We start from the raw sequence: 16,269 nt of genomic DNA, 5'->3' as shown, positions 1-16,269 counted from the left end.
TTCACAATGTTTGAAACAAGGAATGTCCAGCTAAAGCAGCAGACAGTAATGACACATTATTTTAAGATCTCAATCTTTTTATTCTTGATTATTAAGGCGGTTTATTTAATATTTGATGATTGTAAGTTCTTGTGCTAATATTACTTACACATTTTTTACAAGATATCTGTAGAATGGTAAATGCATTCCTAAGTGTTAGGTGTAAACTTTTACTAGGTAAGTTTACATACAATCTGGTTTTTACTATGTTTTGATCAGTATTTTTTAAATGTGATTTTGAACTATCTATTACATCCTCCTAACAAACTCATTCCCTGGCCTATAGTTTATTTGATAACATTTGTTCTATCACTCACATAGACATCAGTATATATTATGTGACTTTACTCCCTAGCAAAACCTTCCTTCTTTGCCCTCTTGGTCACATAATTATCTTGATTTTAAACACACTGGAGGGAAGCAAGTTTCTTGGTTAGGAAAATGAGCAATTTGAGAAACAAGTGTTTGTTTATGAATAAATTTATTAGGCCTGAACCCAAAGATATATACAAAAGGAGGGCATTATAGGAAGAAAGGCTTTTATAGAGTGCTCAAAATTGTGTGGTAGGCTGAAATTGTCAATGTTTGGGACAATTGGTGGCACAAAGGTCATCAGGTTTTCCCTACATGTGCATCAGTGATGTTTATGCCTGGCTACCCATTGCAACAACTTGGAGAGCTTTTAAAAGAATTTTAATGCCAAAATCATACCCCAACTGATAACAACTTAGTTGTTCTAAGATAGAGCCTGGATATCTATCTATCTATCTATCTATCTATCTATCTATCTATCTATCTATCTATCGTCTGGTTCCCTAGGTGATTCCAATGTTTAAACAGTGTTGGAAACCACTGATTTACACAGACAGAGATTATATATTAAGAAAATCTCAAATAATTACTAGATAAAACTATTCAAATCTGTTCATGCTTCGCATTTGAAGATTTCATATTTGTTTTTCAAAGTAATTTACATTTGTAGCAGTTTAATCAGTATTTAACTGGTTTCATAAGCCAGAATCTATAACAATAAAAGTGTAATATGCTAATTAGACTGGACATCCTTCCGGACAACCTTCCAGACAAAGCTGGGGCTGTGAGGGAAGCCCGGGTCCCAGGTACAAGAGGGAAGACGGTGCCGGCAGCTGTGGGAAGGAAGTCCTACTCTTGCACGAATTTTGTGCATTGGACCTCTAGTGGAATATAAATTAGTATTTCTTCACTTTGGTTAAACATTAGATAATTTATTTCAGGAACTTTCACAAATCTTAATGTCCAGATTATACCCAAACCAGTTAATTCAGAATCTTTAGGAATGAGACTTGGGCATTTTTTTTTTTTAATAGCTCCCTAGGTGATTAAAATGTAAAGCCAAATTTGAGAACCACAAATCTAAATAAATATTTGTTGATTTGATTTTCTTTAAATGGTTTCAGTCAAGCACAGTCTCACTCAAAGGCTTTCTTTTTCAGGATATTATTGATAGACTTATAATTTTGAATTCTGAAGCTAAGATCCGTTCTTTATTCAACTATGAACAATCACACATCTTTGGCCTGAGGTAAGGTGCTAAGTTTTACTTGAGAAATATTTCATTGTTGGAAAAGCATGCAAAAAGTATGTTCTATATACTTCCAAAAATATTTAAAATACACTACTTTAAAGCATATCTAAAGGTAATTTATCTTCCTGTAATATTACACATGAAGTAAATTATAGCCATTAGGTTTTTATATTAAGGCCATTGTCCACATTTAGGTTCTCTATTATTACAGTGTCTTCCACTTTTGTTAGATTCACTAGAGAGATTTTGCAGACTCTTCAGTTTACTCAGGAGTTAACTGGGGCTTCTTGGGTTGGTATTGGATTGGACTTCTGCCATAATATAGTATTGAAAAAGGTTCAGAAAAATCTGATTTATCTTGAGGCCCACATTCTGCTCTTTTATGTTAATCATATTATTTACTAGTAATTTCAGTTTCCCAAGTTTTAAATCTTTCTGGTTGAGTGTATGTTTCTTAAGATGTTATTTAGCATGTTCAAATGGCTGGGATAAGTGGGGGAGTAGAAGTGTTTGTTTGGACTATAGATATGCATAAATTCTTAATCTTTTGGTCATATTTAGACATATAACTTGCTTCCTTAACTACTAATTACTACCTTGAAAAGCAGCTGAATTAAAGAAATTTTCCTAGGTTTGTGATTTTTTTCTTCTTTCTACTAGCAAAATAAATTTTTTGGGCATGAGGGAGTGGGTCAGGGAGAATGCTCTATCTAAGAAATAAAGCAATTACTTTTCTAAAATGAGAATTCTCTGGTAGTAGTATATATTATAGTTCTTGTACTGAAACATATATATTATAGATCTTGTACTGAAACTTTTCATTAATAGCTGCACTTCATTTAACCATTCATTAATAGTTCAAAGAAGATAGGAAAAAATCTGCAGCTGTTATAATTCATTGGATTATGTGCACTTTATCTCTAAATGAATTTCACATTAAATTTTAACTTTCTGTGTAGGACATCAGATACATCATATAGCAACCTGTGATGAGGAATATTAGTAAAAATCCATTCAGTAGAACCTCCTTTTGCATAACAAGTATGTGTCTGAGTTTTGTAATGATAGAACATACTTTTTGGCCTCTTGCTATTGATATATTGAATGAATTTCTTTCCTTTTCTGCATTTTTTTTTGATAGAATAGTATTTTTATCATTCTTCTGGCAAAAAATCTAACAATAGGATTTTAGTCATGTACTAAGCAATCCAAGAAGTGAAATGCTCCTTGGAATAAAATACATTAATTTTCATAGTGGGCGCTTTCTCATAATATCCAAATGGAGTCAAGCTATCCTACACTAGAAAGTTAGCCATCCCATTGTTGATACATATACCATTAGTTGAGTCATGCATTATAGTAGTAACGAGGACTGTGGAGTCAGACTGTCTACTGGCATTATCTGGTTCAAGTGCCATAATCTCTGATTTGAAATTCTGAAGTTCAGAAAAAGTTTTAAAAAACTATTTTTTTATAATGTATCTTTCTATCTGTACCTAATCTTACCTGAAATGATGTAAAACTTCATCGTTTCTATTTAACCTGACAGATTTGAATATAAACATCTTTTCCCAAAGAAATATTAATGTGCTTGATTCTGAGGTATTGATCCAGAGTCTACATGTACTATATTTTGTTGCTGAAAAATTCTAAATTCTTTGTCCTAAGGTTTAAAGATAAGGAATTATCGACCTTTACATCATGACTTTGCAATTTTTAAATCACCTAGGGGTGAGGAGTTGGAAAGGGGGGGGGGGGGGAAGATAGATAAATTATACAATGTGTTGTATTTCAAAATCTAGCTTTGCAGTGATATAAAATGCCCATTTCCAGACTAGATTGGGAGGCGCCCTTTGCATCTGAGGCAGAACAATGTCTGTGTCTTCCTGTTAATATCAGGGCCTCAGGCTGAACTGCAGAACTCTTGGCATGATGGCTCACTTAGGGCACGGTGGGCTCTCCTCCAGGCAGCAGTGACAGGGAACCTACAGAGGGCTCACATCATGGCTGGTGTGAGCTGGTGCACCTCACATCCTGACCAATTGATAATAGAACAATCTATCCCAGGACTGTTCTAGATTATGCTAGTTATGCTTGTTGGTGCATATTCAAAGATACATTGATGTCTGCTGGGAAGCATCAACAATTTGTGCAGCTGTCTGTCGTGCTACAGTGATAAATTGGATGTTTGTAAATTATTTGGGGTTATACAATGAAACATCTTAGGAGCATTTTTGCAGTGCATAAGAAGCTCTTAATTAGTATATATATATTTGATAATATTTATAAAACATATAACTATATAATAAAATTTGTAGGGTCAGTTTAAGTTAATATTAATGTTATATTGTTAATATGTATATATTATCTTTTAAGAGCAGTGAGCAATTTGAGTCTTAATGTTTAGCACAAAATCCTGCAACCGTGGCACATCCAGAAGATGCGCTAATGAATTGAGCTATCCAGCCAGGGATAAAGTTAATCTACTTTTTTTATTAATCCTCACTGGAGGGTATTTCTTCTATTGATTTTAGAGAGGGGGAAGGGAGAGGGTAAGGGGAGAGATGAGAGAGAGAAACATCGATGTGAGAGTCACGTCAATCAGTTGCCTCCTGCATGCACCCCAACTGGGGTGGGGAACCTGCAGCCATGTACATGGCCTTGACCAAAATCGATTTGGGACCCTTCAGTTCTTGGGCTGATGCTCTAACCACTGAGCAATGCTGTCCAGGGCAAAGTTAATCTATTTTTAACGGTATCCTGAGAAAGACACATATACATACACATACACACAAATACTTCTGAAATTTGCCTGTGTAACTGTTGATATCTTTACATAAATGTAGTTTAAATTATTTTTAATACTTTATCTCTGTTCATAAAAGAACAAAAATGTACCATTAAAATTTTATCTAGTTTGTCCATGAATTTGGATTCACCTTAGATAATTGTTTACTTTCTTTAGAATACTTCTTGATATAAACAGCTTGCTTTATGTGAGAAGTAAGGAGCAGAATCTTTTTTCATAACTTGGGGAAATTTGATTTGGAACTAAAAAAATTGAACTTTACAATTTATTGCTTATAAGCCTCAGTAATATGTAAATTTCGAGACATAATTTTTTTCTAGATTAGTGTATATAAAATAATCTGTTCACTTTGTAAACCTAGCCTTAATATTATGGTTAGGCTAAAGAAATAAAATTATCTTAAAGTTACTTTTCTTTTCAGGTTTACACTAACTGCTAGCTTATACAAATATACTGGTATAATTAATGAGTCATTAAGATCTGTTTATTATACAATTGCATAATTTAATGTTAAATGGCATTAGCTGTTATCAGGTCTTACAAGAATCTTTATGCATATTCTAATATTCAAGTATGCATTGTTTATTAGTATTCTGAATTTGTTCATTGGTTTAATACACATGTATACTTCTTATGGGTATAGTGATATATCTTTCCCCATTACCTACCCTAATTAATAACACTTAATTTTTTTAAATGAAATATTAAAAATGTAAATCTTGCATAAAATATAAACATACAGCTTAACAATTTGTTGTAAAATAAATGTCCACTTAATCCCAACCAAGTAAATAAAGAGAACTAGCACTATGCATTTGTTTGATCATGACTCCCTCCCTTGTCCCCAGTGATAAACACAATTTTGACTTTTGTGGTATTTACATTATATTTTTTATTTACTTTATATTTTTATTACCTAGTTATGTATTCCTGAACAATATATTTTAATTTTGTTTTTTTTAACTTTATATTATTGGTACAATTGACTATATATCCTGTCATGTTTGACCTTTTCTCTGTAGCCATATGTTTTCTAAGATTAATGTTGTATACATTTCAATGAATTTATTTTTATTGCTGTATAATATTTCATGGTATAAATATACTCTGTTTTGTTTATGTATTATGCTATTAATAATACATTTGAGTTATGTCCGGTTTTCCAGTTTTGGCTATTATAAACAACTCTGCTACACATAGAACATTAGCTTAGCTACATATCTCTTTGCAATACGTACATATATGATTCTTTAGTGTGTTACAAAAATCTGAATATTCTGTTTTCTATATATCCTTGTATAAATATCACCTTATTTTAATTACTACAGCTCTGTAATAATTTATAATAACTGAGGGAGAAATTCTATTTCACTTTGTTTTCAAAAATATCTTGGCTACTTTTAGTCCTTTTCTTTCCACATACATTTTAGGATCAGCTTCTCACACAAACTAGCCCACTGGGATTTCAATTTACTTGGATTGAATTTATAGAACAATAGTGAATGAATTGACATTTTTATAATACTGAGCTTTCCAATCTGTAAACATGGCAAATGTCTCCATTTAAGTTGTGTTCTTTAATTACTGTCATTAAAATGTTCTTTCCAGCCGAAACTGGTTTGGCTCAGTGGATAGAGCGTCGGTCTGCGGACTGAAAGGTCCCGGGTTCGATTCCGGTCAAGGGCATGTACATTGGTTGCGGGCACATCCCTGGTAGGGGGTGTGCAGGAGGCAGCTGGTTGATGTTTCTCTCTCATCGATGTTTCTAGCTCTCTGTCCCTCTCCTTTCCTCTCTGTAAAAAGTCAATAAAATATATATATAAAAAAATGTTCTTTCCATAGAGGTCTTATGTCTTTTGTAGCTGTACATTCCCCAGTACAGGCAGTCCTTGGGTTATGTTGGACTCGACATATGTTGTTTGGTGGTTATGTCGCCATCTCCCATTTATTTATAAAAAAAAAGTTCTGTCATTTTGACGTATGTACATATGTGCTTTATGTTTTTTTATTATTTATTTACCACAAGTAAAGGTCAGGAGTTGTTATCTTTCTTTTAATTTTTGTTACTGTGTCACTTCATTACTGCTGTGTATGTGCTCCATGTGAGTGATGTATGTGCTTATGTAGGTGGGTTCCCATTTATGGCGAAAATCGCGTTACGTCTTGCCATAGGGACGGGTCTCTGAGGTCACCCGAGGACCTACTATATGTGATAGCATCACCCAGTGGTTAAGAGCATGGATTCTGAAACCACATTGCCAGAGTGATGTTAGGCAAGATTCTTAACCTCTCCAGCCCTCTGTTTTCTCATATATGAAATGGAGTGTGACTCTACCTTTCCCACAGAGCTATTGTGAGACTAAATATGTTATGTCTCCCCAATTTTGAATATGGTAAGTACCTCATATTTTGCATCTTTAAGAGATGCTCAGAGCCCTCATGCTTCCCTGCCAACTCTTGGAATAGGTGGCCCATGCCCTTGAGAGCCACATCGTGGAGGTGGAAATAAAAGCCCAGAGAGAGGCAGGTGTGGGAGGCCCTCAGATGCAGGTTGGCCAGGTGGTATACCGCAGTCTCTACTTCGGTGGAATAATTGATGAATTTGGGAGCTCATGGTTGTTCAGCAAGAAGGAGTTAAGGTAGAAAAAACAACAACGGTGTGTTGGCTGGTCCTGGAGGTGGTTCTGAAGGTGGTGACTGAGTAAGACGCTGGAGGGTGGTTGGAGGTTGGAAGAAGGGATGTCTCTGTTCCATCCAAATACTGCTGAAGCAAGAGGCAGATCTGGGACCGCGGAGGGCACTATCTTTATTCATTTTATTATTCTCTTTTAAAGATTCATTTTAGGTTATTAGTGGAGGTATTTTGTTGATCTCTATAAAAACCTTACATTTTTAAGTTATTACACAATGTGCATTTAAATTCATAACTGAATTGGAAAATAATGCATATCTTTATAATATTTAATATTGTCATCCTGGTAGGTGCTGTCTTTCTATTGAATTTTTTTACATTCTCCAATGATAAATTGTAGCTCTCTTTATATAGGTCCTGTGCATTTCTATTATCTTTTATCTTTTTTGTTACCCTACCTAATAAAAGAGTAATATGCAAATTAACCACCACTCTGCTACACCCACAAGCCACGCCCACCAACCACGCCCACCAGCCAATCAGAGCGAGTATGCAAATAAATCCAACCAAGATGGCTACAGCCACAGAGAGCAGGAGGGAGGCTTGGGTTTCCCAGGCAATGGAGGAAGCCAAGCTTTCTGCCTGCCCTTGCCAGCCTAAGCCTCCACTCAAGGTTACAAAGTTTCAATTATAGAAGGTAAACAAATCCAAAAAGAAATGGCAGCAGCCATGGAGCTGGAAAGAGCGGGAGGCTAAGGTTGCCCCTGGCAATGGAAGAAGCAAAGCTTTTCATACACCCTGGCTGGCCCAGGCCTCCACTCCAGGCTACAAAGTTTCAATTGTAGAAGGTAAATAAATTCCAGATACCAGGGCCTCTGCTTGGGTCGCCAGGGGGCATGGCTGGCCTGCAAACCACCACAGGCCCCTTGCTCAGGCCACCCCACACCCCAAGGGAACCCCCACCTGATCCGGGACACCCTTCAGGGCAAACCAGCCGGTCCCCACCCCTGCACCAGGCCTCTATCCTATCTAATAAAAGAGTAATATGCAGATTGACCATCACTCCAACACACAATATGGCTGCCCCCATGTGGTCAAAGATCCTGCCCCTATTTGGACACAAGATGGCCAGCAGAGGAGGACAGTTGGGAGGCACCAGGCCTGCAAGGGAGGGCAGTTGAGAGGGACCAGGCCTGCAAGGGAGGGCAGTTGGAGGCAATCAACCCTGCAGGGGAGGGCAGTTAGGGGTGACCAGGTGGCAGAGGAGGGAAGTTGGGGGCAAACAGGCTGGCAGGGGAGCAGTTAGACATCAATCAGGCTGGCATGGGAGTGGTCAGGGGGTGATCAGGCTGGCAGGCAGAAGCGGTTAGGGGCAATCAGGAAGGCAGGCAGGCGAGCAGTTGGGAGCCAGCAGTCCTGGATTGTGAGAGGGATGTCTGACTGCCCTCAAGGGGTCCCAGATTGGAGAGGGTGCAGGCTGGGCTGAAAGACACCCCCCCACCCCCATGCATGAATTTCATGCACAGGGCCTCTAGTTTTAATATATTTCTCCATGGTAATATTTTAATTGGTTATTACTGATATAAATAAATTATTTTTTGTTACTGGTCACCCTACATAATTCTCATTCATATATATAATTAGGGAAGAATCTGATTCCAAACTCACAGATTGTTGTAATTACTTCCTCATGGCTTTAGGACTAAGGGTCTCGTTTTCTTTCTGCCCAGAGCTAAGAAGTCCTTGTCAGTTGTCAGTCGAAGGCTGCCCTCAACTCCTAGGAGCCACCTGTTGTCCTTGCTGTGTCATTTTCTTAACATGGCTGCTTGCTTCTTCAAAGCCAGCAGAAGATGTGATCACATCATCCTGTCACCTTAACATACTGTGACCAGAGGAAAGTCACAAGTCCTGCGTATACTCAAGAGGAGGGAGCCTCACAAGGGCATGAGTACCAGGAGTGTGGGGGTTCATCACAGAGCCATTCTTTTAATTAACAGATCGTCTACTGACAATACCTGGTGTTAAACCACTATGTCATCTAAATTATTGCTATCACTTTTTTTGTTTGTTTGTTTTAAACTGGTTTCTCTACCTCTGTCCCAGCCAGAGTGAACCTAGTAAAATGCAAATCAGATCATCTCAATCGTGTACTCATTTCATAGAATAAAGCCATACTCCACTGTTTCTCACGCCATCAAAGAAAAGCTTGACAGTGGCCGTACAGAGTCCCGGGTGATCTGGACCCCTAACATTACTTTGGCCTCACCTCCTCGTACTTCTTTGTTATTTATTCCCCTTCAGCTACGTGGCCCCCCTTACTGTTCTTAACACAAGCCAGATGTACTCTCTCCTTAGGTCCTTTGCTCAGGCTGCTTGCTGTGCCTAGAACCCTTTTTCCCCAGATCACTTCCTGGTTTGCTTCCTCATTCCCTTTAGGGCATCACTGAAGTGCCACCTTGGTGAGGACTTTCCTAACCCTCCTATTTAAAATTGCATGCAGGTATTCATCCACACCCCCTTGTTAGAACTTTATATTCACTTTTCTAGTTTTTGTTTTAGCTTTCACTTTTTATTTTGTTCATTGTCTGTGCCCCTCCTCTAGTATTTGCATTCCATACAGACTTGGGTTTTTGTGCATGTGTGTTCAGTGATGTACTTAAAACAGTGGTAGATACTTAGTAGGTATTTATCCAATATTTCTTAAAATTAAGTAAATTTAATTTTATGTAATGGACAAAGTAGTTTCCAAATAAACAGTTTTATCATCCTCTAGTAATGGATATCATTATCTCCTTTCAGAAAGCATGCCTTTCTATTTTTTCTCTCTCATGTTCTTTGCATTGGCTTAAACTTTTAGAACACACTGTTAAGTAATAATGGACGACTTTGCCTTCTTCATGACCTTAGTGGGAATGCTTTTCCTGTTTATGCTTTTAGCTCTTGCCTTGAGATAGATTTGTAAATCAGAGAAGTAACCTTTCTTTAATTTACTTAGGATTTTTTGGAGGACAGAGACTAGAGAATGGATGTTGAATCTTAAATCAAGTAGCTTTTAAGCATCTGTGGTCAGATGACTATGTGGTTCTTTTCTATTACATATTGATGCCATGAATTACATTAAGAAACGTTTTCATATTAAACTATTCTCTCCTTCCTGGAATGAACTGCACTTGGTTGCAATATGCTATTCTTTTAATTTACTGCTGGATCAAATTTGCTAAGCTTTACATTATTTCCAGTACTTGTAAGATCTTAAAAGTGTTAACATCATTTGTTGAAGTTTTGATTTACTCCTTCTATAATGAGGAAAATTCAGCTCAGATATTTTTTTGCTTTCTGAATTTCTCCCAGATCATCTTGAATCATCTCATTGTCCTTCTAGATCAAGCATGTCAAACTCGTGGCCCGAGGGCCACATGCCTCATTTATTTGGCCCATCTTAGCCTTTGAGTTTGACATGCTTGTTGCCTATAGACGCCTTCTTTCAAATCGTAAGCTAGAGGACACTGAGGGTCATTTTCATTACATGTTCACTAAATTAGTAGCCTAAAGAAAAGAGCAAGGGCCTAGCTGGCATGGCTCAGTGGTTGAGCATCGACCCATGAACCAGGAGGTCATGTTTTAATTCCTAGTCTCAGGGCACATGCCTGGATTGCGGGCTTGATCCCCCGTAGGAGGCATGCAGGAGGTCGCCAATCAATGATTCTCTCTCTCATCACTGATGTTTCTATCCCTCTCTCCCTCTCCATTCCTCTCTCTGAAATAAGGAAAAACATATTTTAAAAAAAGGAAAACAGAAAGGTCTCTAGGTTCTCCCTAAACCATGTTGAAGAGAAGTTAGGGTGTTATCGGTTAGCTGACATTTTTCAATATACCCCAAGTTTATTTGTATGTGTTTGTCCCCGCTGACCTTACCATGGAGGAAGTCAATTTTATTTATTAATAATTGTCTCTATAGCCAATAGCCAGTAATTAATAATTGGTTTGTCTGTAACTACTGGTTCTGCCTTATTCCTTCTACTACTAAGAACTATAGTAGAACTGGGGATCTGCCTGCTGCTGTGCTGTATTACCACTGGTGCAAAAGAGGGGTCGGTTTTCCGTCTGAGTATCCTCCTAGGATTGATTAGTTTCAGGTTCAGTTTTCTTGGCAAGAGTATTTCATGGATGGTGCAGGCGCATCTTCTTGTATGGCAATAGGAGCCACATGATTTCTGTTTACCTCTCTTTTATTTAATGTTAAGGTAGAGCAGTGTATTTAGGTGTTCTCAGATTGACCTGAAAAGTATAAAGTTATCCATTGACATTTCACCTAATAAACAGTTCCGGGATTGGTAGCAAAATGATTCTGTTATTTCTTTTATAACTAATTGTGGGGAAAGAAGTGGTGGCAATTTGCTGTTTTTTATGAATTTGCTGATGTTTGCTAATTAACTTTTAAATTAACTAGCAATTGAGAAGAAAAAATAAACTTACTATTTCCAGATTTAAATTTTTAAAAAAACTTGAGAAGAAGTTACCCATGGTTTTTAAATAATACTTTCATAATACTTAAAAACTTTTTAAGTCAATTGCTATTCAAATTAATTAGAATATATCTGAAATAACTATTTGATCCTTAAAATTTGTAATTTTATGAGTAGATATTTAAGACACCAAGAAAGTCTAAATCTTTAGGATATATTTTATAAAATCTACTTTTTATTGTTTCTCTTTACATAGGTTATTAAGTGTGGTATGCTGTAATCTAGACACCCTTCTTCTATTAGAGGCTCAGTATCAAGTGTCTGAAATCTTACTAAACGCTCAAGAAGAAAATATCTCAGAGACCTCTGAGAGCCACAGGTAAAATAAAAGGAAATACAGTCTGTTATGGCATGATAATAACAACAGTTTTCTTTACAGATGCTCTGTTATGAGAGTGATTTTCTGTATAGTTTGTTTAATGTTTCTGGACTATCTGAATTCAACAGATTTAAATAACAGTAATAAAGCAATTAAAGCATAAATGTCACAGTTAGAAAGATTGGGATAGATATTCTTGGAGGTGGCTTGCAGAGTACTACTTTCTGAGTTTTTATTTAACTTAGGTTTTTGTTTGTAAATTAGTTAAGTGCTAACATTTTATTGTTGCAAATCTTTTATTTTATTATTTTTATTGTCTAAAGTTTTACATATGTCTTCTTTTTCCCTAATTTACACCCCCCCCCCCCCCCAAAAAAAGCCATTTCCACGCCAGGCAAGCCCCTACTGCCCCAGTGTCTGTGTCCATTGGTTATGCTAATATGCATGCATACAAGTCCTTTGGTTGCTCTCTAACCCCTCCCCCCCCAATGAGTGCTAACTTTTTTAATGGTTCCATGAAGTTGTATAACTTTTAAATTCAATTTGCATGTGGAAGATGACCCATTCAACAAGACATTTTATTTTGTGCCCCTTGTAGAGGAACTCTTTTCTCCATTCTCTTAGTTATGTTAGTTCATAGTCAATGAATACTGATTATTACAAAATGAGGTTATGATCATATCTTGATTTTTTTTGTTATTGCTAATCCTCACCCGAGGATATTTTTCCATTGATTTTTAGAGAGAGTGGAAGGGAGGGGGAGAGAAACATTGATGTGAGAGAGGCACATTTATTGGTTGCCTCCTGCACACACCCTGACCAGAGCCAGGGATTGAGCCTGTAACCAAGGTACATGCTCTTGACTGGAATCGATGCTCTGTCCACTGAGCCAAACCAGCTAGACCCTTGGTATATTTTTCTACCTATTACTATTAATAGTAAGTTTTTTTTCCCTCAAATGTGATTAATATATCACACTTGCCATTACCTCAATTTAGCTGACATTTATTGAATGCACATTCAATAGCTGGCATTATTTTTGGGTCTGTAATTTTCAAAAAAAGTGTGCCTCCATCCTACCTAGTTCTTAGAAAATTATAGAAGACCAGGCACATTCCTGGGTACTCTAGGTTTGACATAGGATAGTATTGACAGCTGCAGGAAGTGTGGAGGCTGCTTAAAAGCAACATTCAGATTGTGAATTTAAGGCCCTGGGTCTAGAACTTACAGAAACCTTGACTAAAAATGTAATAAAATCATTGTGAAAATAACATATTTTAATCCCATTTCTTTAAATGCAGTAATATTTGTAGGAAATTTTCTTTTATTAATCTCATTTCTTTCCTGATATCAATTATATCCCCCTCAATTCTTTGCTTTCTAGCAGAGAAAGCTAGAAGATAAAGCGTGAGTTTAGCTTTTTTAAAGGGATACATCGATAATCTTAGAGATATATTCAAACAAGCACAATGGCCTACATACAAAGATACTCTGGAATAGTCATGAAAGCATACAAAAATTTTTTTAATGTCCATCCATAGCAGGGAGTTTAAACGTTTAGGGCACATTTGGACAGTTGTATAGTATGCAGATACTAGAACAGAGCAGCTATATATGTTTTGATAAAGAATTATTTCCAAGATAAAGTTAAGTGAAAAAGGAAAGGCACCAACATTGCATACAGTGGTATCATTTGAATAAATATAAAGAAATGTTTGGATATATACATAAACACATATTTGTCTTTATACAGACCCTCCAAGGACAAAAAAGAAACTGTAGGAATTGTTAGCTCTGTAGGGGTTAGAGAATCTGAGAGACTGGAAGAAAACATAACTTTTATGGTTTTTGAATTTTTGCGCAGTTGCATGTTTTAGCTACTTAATAGCTTTCATAAATAGAGAGAAAAATTTTGGTGGATGCTTTTAAGAGTCAAAAATACCAATTCAACATCATTCCCCAGGACCCGACAAAAATAGTCAAATACATATAAAATTAAAAGAAAATCTACTGTCATCAATTTGGAGAAATGTTCCAGACTTAGTTTATTTTGCTAGATACAGTGAAATGGAACCCAAACAAAGCAATACTTAGACTTCTAGTTTAAATATGGTAGTGTAAGTTAATATTTCCCCTTTCTCATCCTAGAAGTAACCTCAAGGATTGAGTGAGAGTGTAAGGATAGCATAGCATCAAAATTTGTAGCCACAAATGAGTTTTGAAGGTCAGCCAAGGGCAGTCAAAATAGGACAAATATTACTAAGGCAGATGAAGAACTTGAGAAAGGATATCATGGCTGCCATCAATGTGAAAAATAGCAAACTATGATTCTCAGTAAAAAAGGAAAAAAAAAAGAAAGTGAATATATAGGGTGGATCAAAAGTAGTTTTTCAGTTCATATGGAAAGTAATATAGTAATAAATAATAATACAAATATAAGCTGTGTTTTGTGTACTCACAAGTATAACCCACTTTTGCCCATCTTTATTTCTATGTAAAAATAATCTGTTTTCCAGAATTTTCTATAGAATTTTATCTGCCTTTTTTCTTTACATTCTAGTGACTTGATTTAAAAACTAAATTATATTCCATTAGATAACAAACTTGCTATGTTTATTTTTCAGAGATTTTATAATCGATGGCTTATCAGTAGAGAGAAATCATGTTCTTGTTAGAATAAACCTTATTGGTGGACCAATGGAACGAATTTTGCCTCCGAGGATACTACAGAAGGTGAGTGGGTAAGAGGAAGGGGAAATGTTTGCCTGACATATTTTGAAGCAACATGGACAACTAAGATGACACTAAACAGCAACTATCAAATGTCTACATCACAGAGGTGAACTTTTATTACTAGAAAAACTTGAGGATGAAACAGTACTTTAAAACAAAAGTACTATTTTTCATGGCAAAGAGTAAGAGTACTAGTTTGTGTTGCAGAGTAAGGTATTATGCTATTAAAAAGTTGTCATCTTCCTTTTGTGTCTTTGAATTTTTTAGTTGTGATTTCTTTCCCTTTCATAACACTTAATTTTTGTTAAATATCTATATTCTTTTGTATTTAATTGGCAATATTGTGTACCTCTCTTTCTATCAATATTAATAGTTTGGTTTTCTCTTGAAGTTTTTAAAAAATTTTTATTTATTTATTTGAGAGAGGGAGGGGAAGAGAGGGAGGGAAAGAAGGTGGGAGGGAAGAAGGGAGGGAAGGATCAATTTTTGTTGTTCCACTTATTTATGCAATCATTGGTTGATTATTATATGTGCTCTGAACAGAAATTAAATTTACAACCTTGGCATATTGGGATGGCACTCTAACCATCTGAGCTACCTGGCTAGGGCAAGGGCTGGATTTTTTATTGTTATTGTTAATTAAGTACATTTTACTTTGGCTGTCACTGTGGGACACATGAGGTGGAAACGATTGACAGTACAAAAGAAACAGTTTTGTGAGCAACACAGGAAATGCAGGTTTCTGTTGAAGACCATAATTTTCCTTTCATGACAGAAATACTGAAGCCATCATTCTCAGTCCTGCTTGCTAGGACAAGTTACCATATATTTGTCTTCATTGCTTATTTAATGTTGTTTCTATGATATTTCATTTTAGTCATTATTCATTAGGGCATAGAATTGTAATGTCAATTACCTTTTGATTAGTTGGACCACAACTCTAAAATTTTTATGAAACAAAGCCAATTTCTATGAATAATATTTCAGAAAATCTTAAAATTCAATGCTATCTTAAACTGTTTTCGAAAGTGATCTGTCTTGCTTCATTTTTAGGGTGATGATCCATATCCTTGGCCAATGTTTTCATCATATCCTTTACCAAACTGCTATCTGTCAGAAGGTACAAGAAATACTGATCAAAAACAAGGTAAAATATTTGCTATCAAATGCCATGTTATTTTAGTGCTTTTGTTATAATTTCAAAAAAGAAAAATACTGAGAAGGGAGATTAAAACTATTTTCCTTCTGTTTGTGAATGTGGATATAGATACCTATTTCTTTGTACATTTTCATTTTTTCAAGTTTCTTATGAAATTAACATTTGTATGATGCCAAATAATTTTTATCAGAACATTTTTTTGTTTAAAAAAAGTAACTAGTGATTTTTTATTAATTCATTCTACTTATATAGAACTTTATTCAACAGAGTAATATTTTTTAGTATCTGTGTGATCAAGACTTAAAATATAAGTATATAAATTGTATAAATGTAATAAAATAAAAACTCATATAACCACTTTAGAGTAGTTCATGAATTTTTAGAGACTATATTCAAGTAATCAGGTAATTGGATGGTAATATAGTGTGATGGGAGTTAAATAGACAATAAGAAAATTATGTTTAAAGCAAGGAATAAAGTATAAATAT

General features: G+C 35.7%; 1 protein-coding gene across 1 annotated transcript in view; it reads left to right on the top strand.

Annotated features, from left to right (window-relative positions):
- The window catches only part of TBC1D32 (TBC1 domain family member 32), a 122,720-nt gene that overhangs the window by 64,354 nt on the left and 42,097 nt on the right, over positions 1-16,269 (top strand). The window contains exons 22-25 of the mRNA XM_079779714.1: positions 1,512-1,600; positions 11,767-11,889; positions 14,514-14,622; positions 15,676-15,769. Coding sequence (XP_079635840.1) covers positions 1,512-1,600; positions 11,767-11,889; positions 14,514-14,622; positions 15,676-15,769 — 415 coding nt within the window. The remainder of the gene's footprint in view (positions 1-1,511; positions 1,601-11,766; positions 11,890-14,513; positions 14,623-15,675; positions 15,770-16,269) is intronic.

This window comes from Cnephaeus nilssonii (assembly GCF_951640355.1).
Source record: "Cnephaeus nilssonii genome assembly, chromosome: 9".
Classification (NCBI taxonomy): Eukaryota; Metazoa; Chordata; class Mammalia; order Chiroptera; family Vespertilionidae; genus Cnephaeus; species Cnephaeus nilssonii.
The sequence above is the reverse complement of the archived record's forward strand: the minus strand, read 5'-3'. Positions and strand labels throughout refer to the sequence as shown.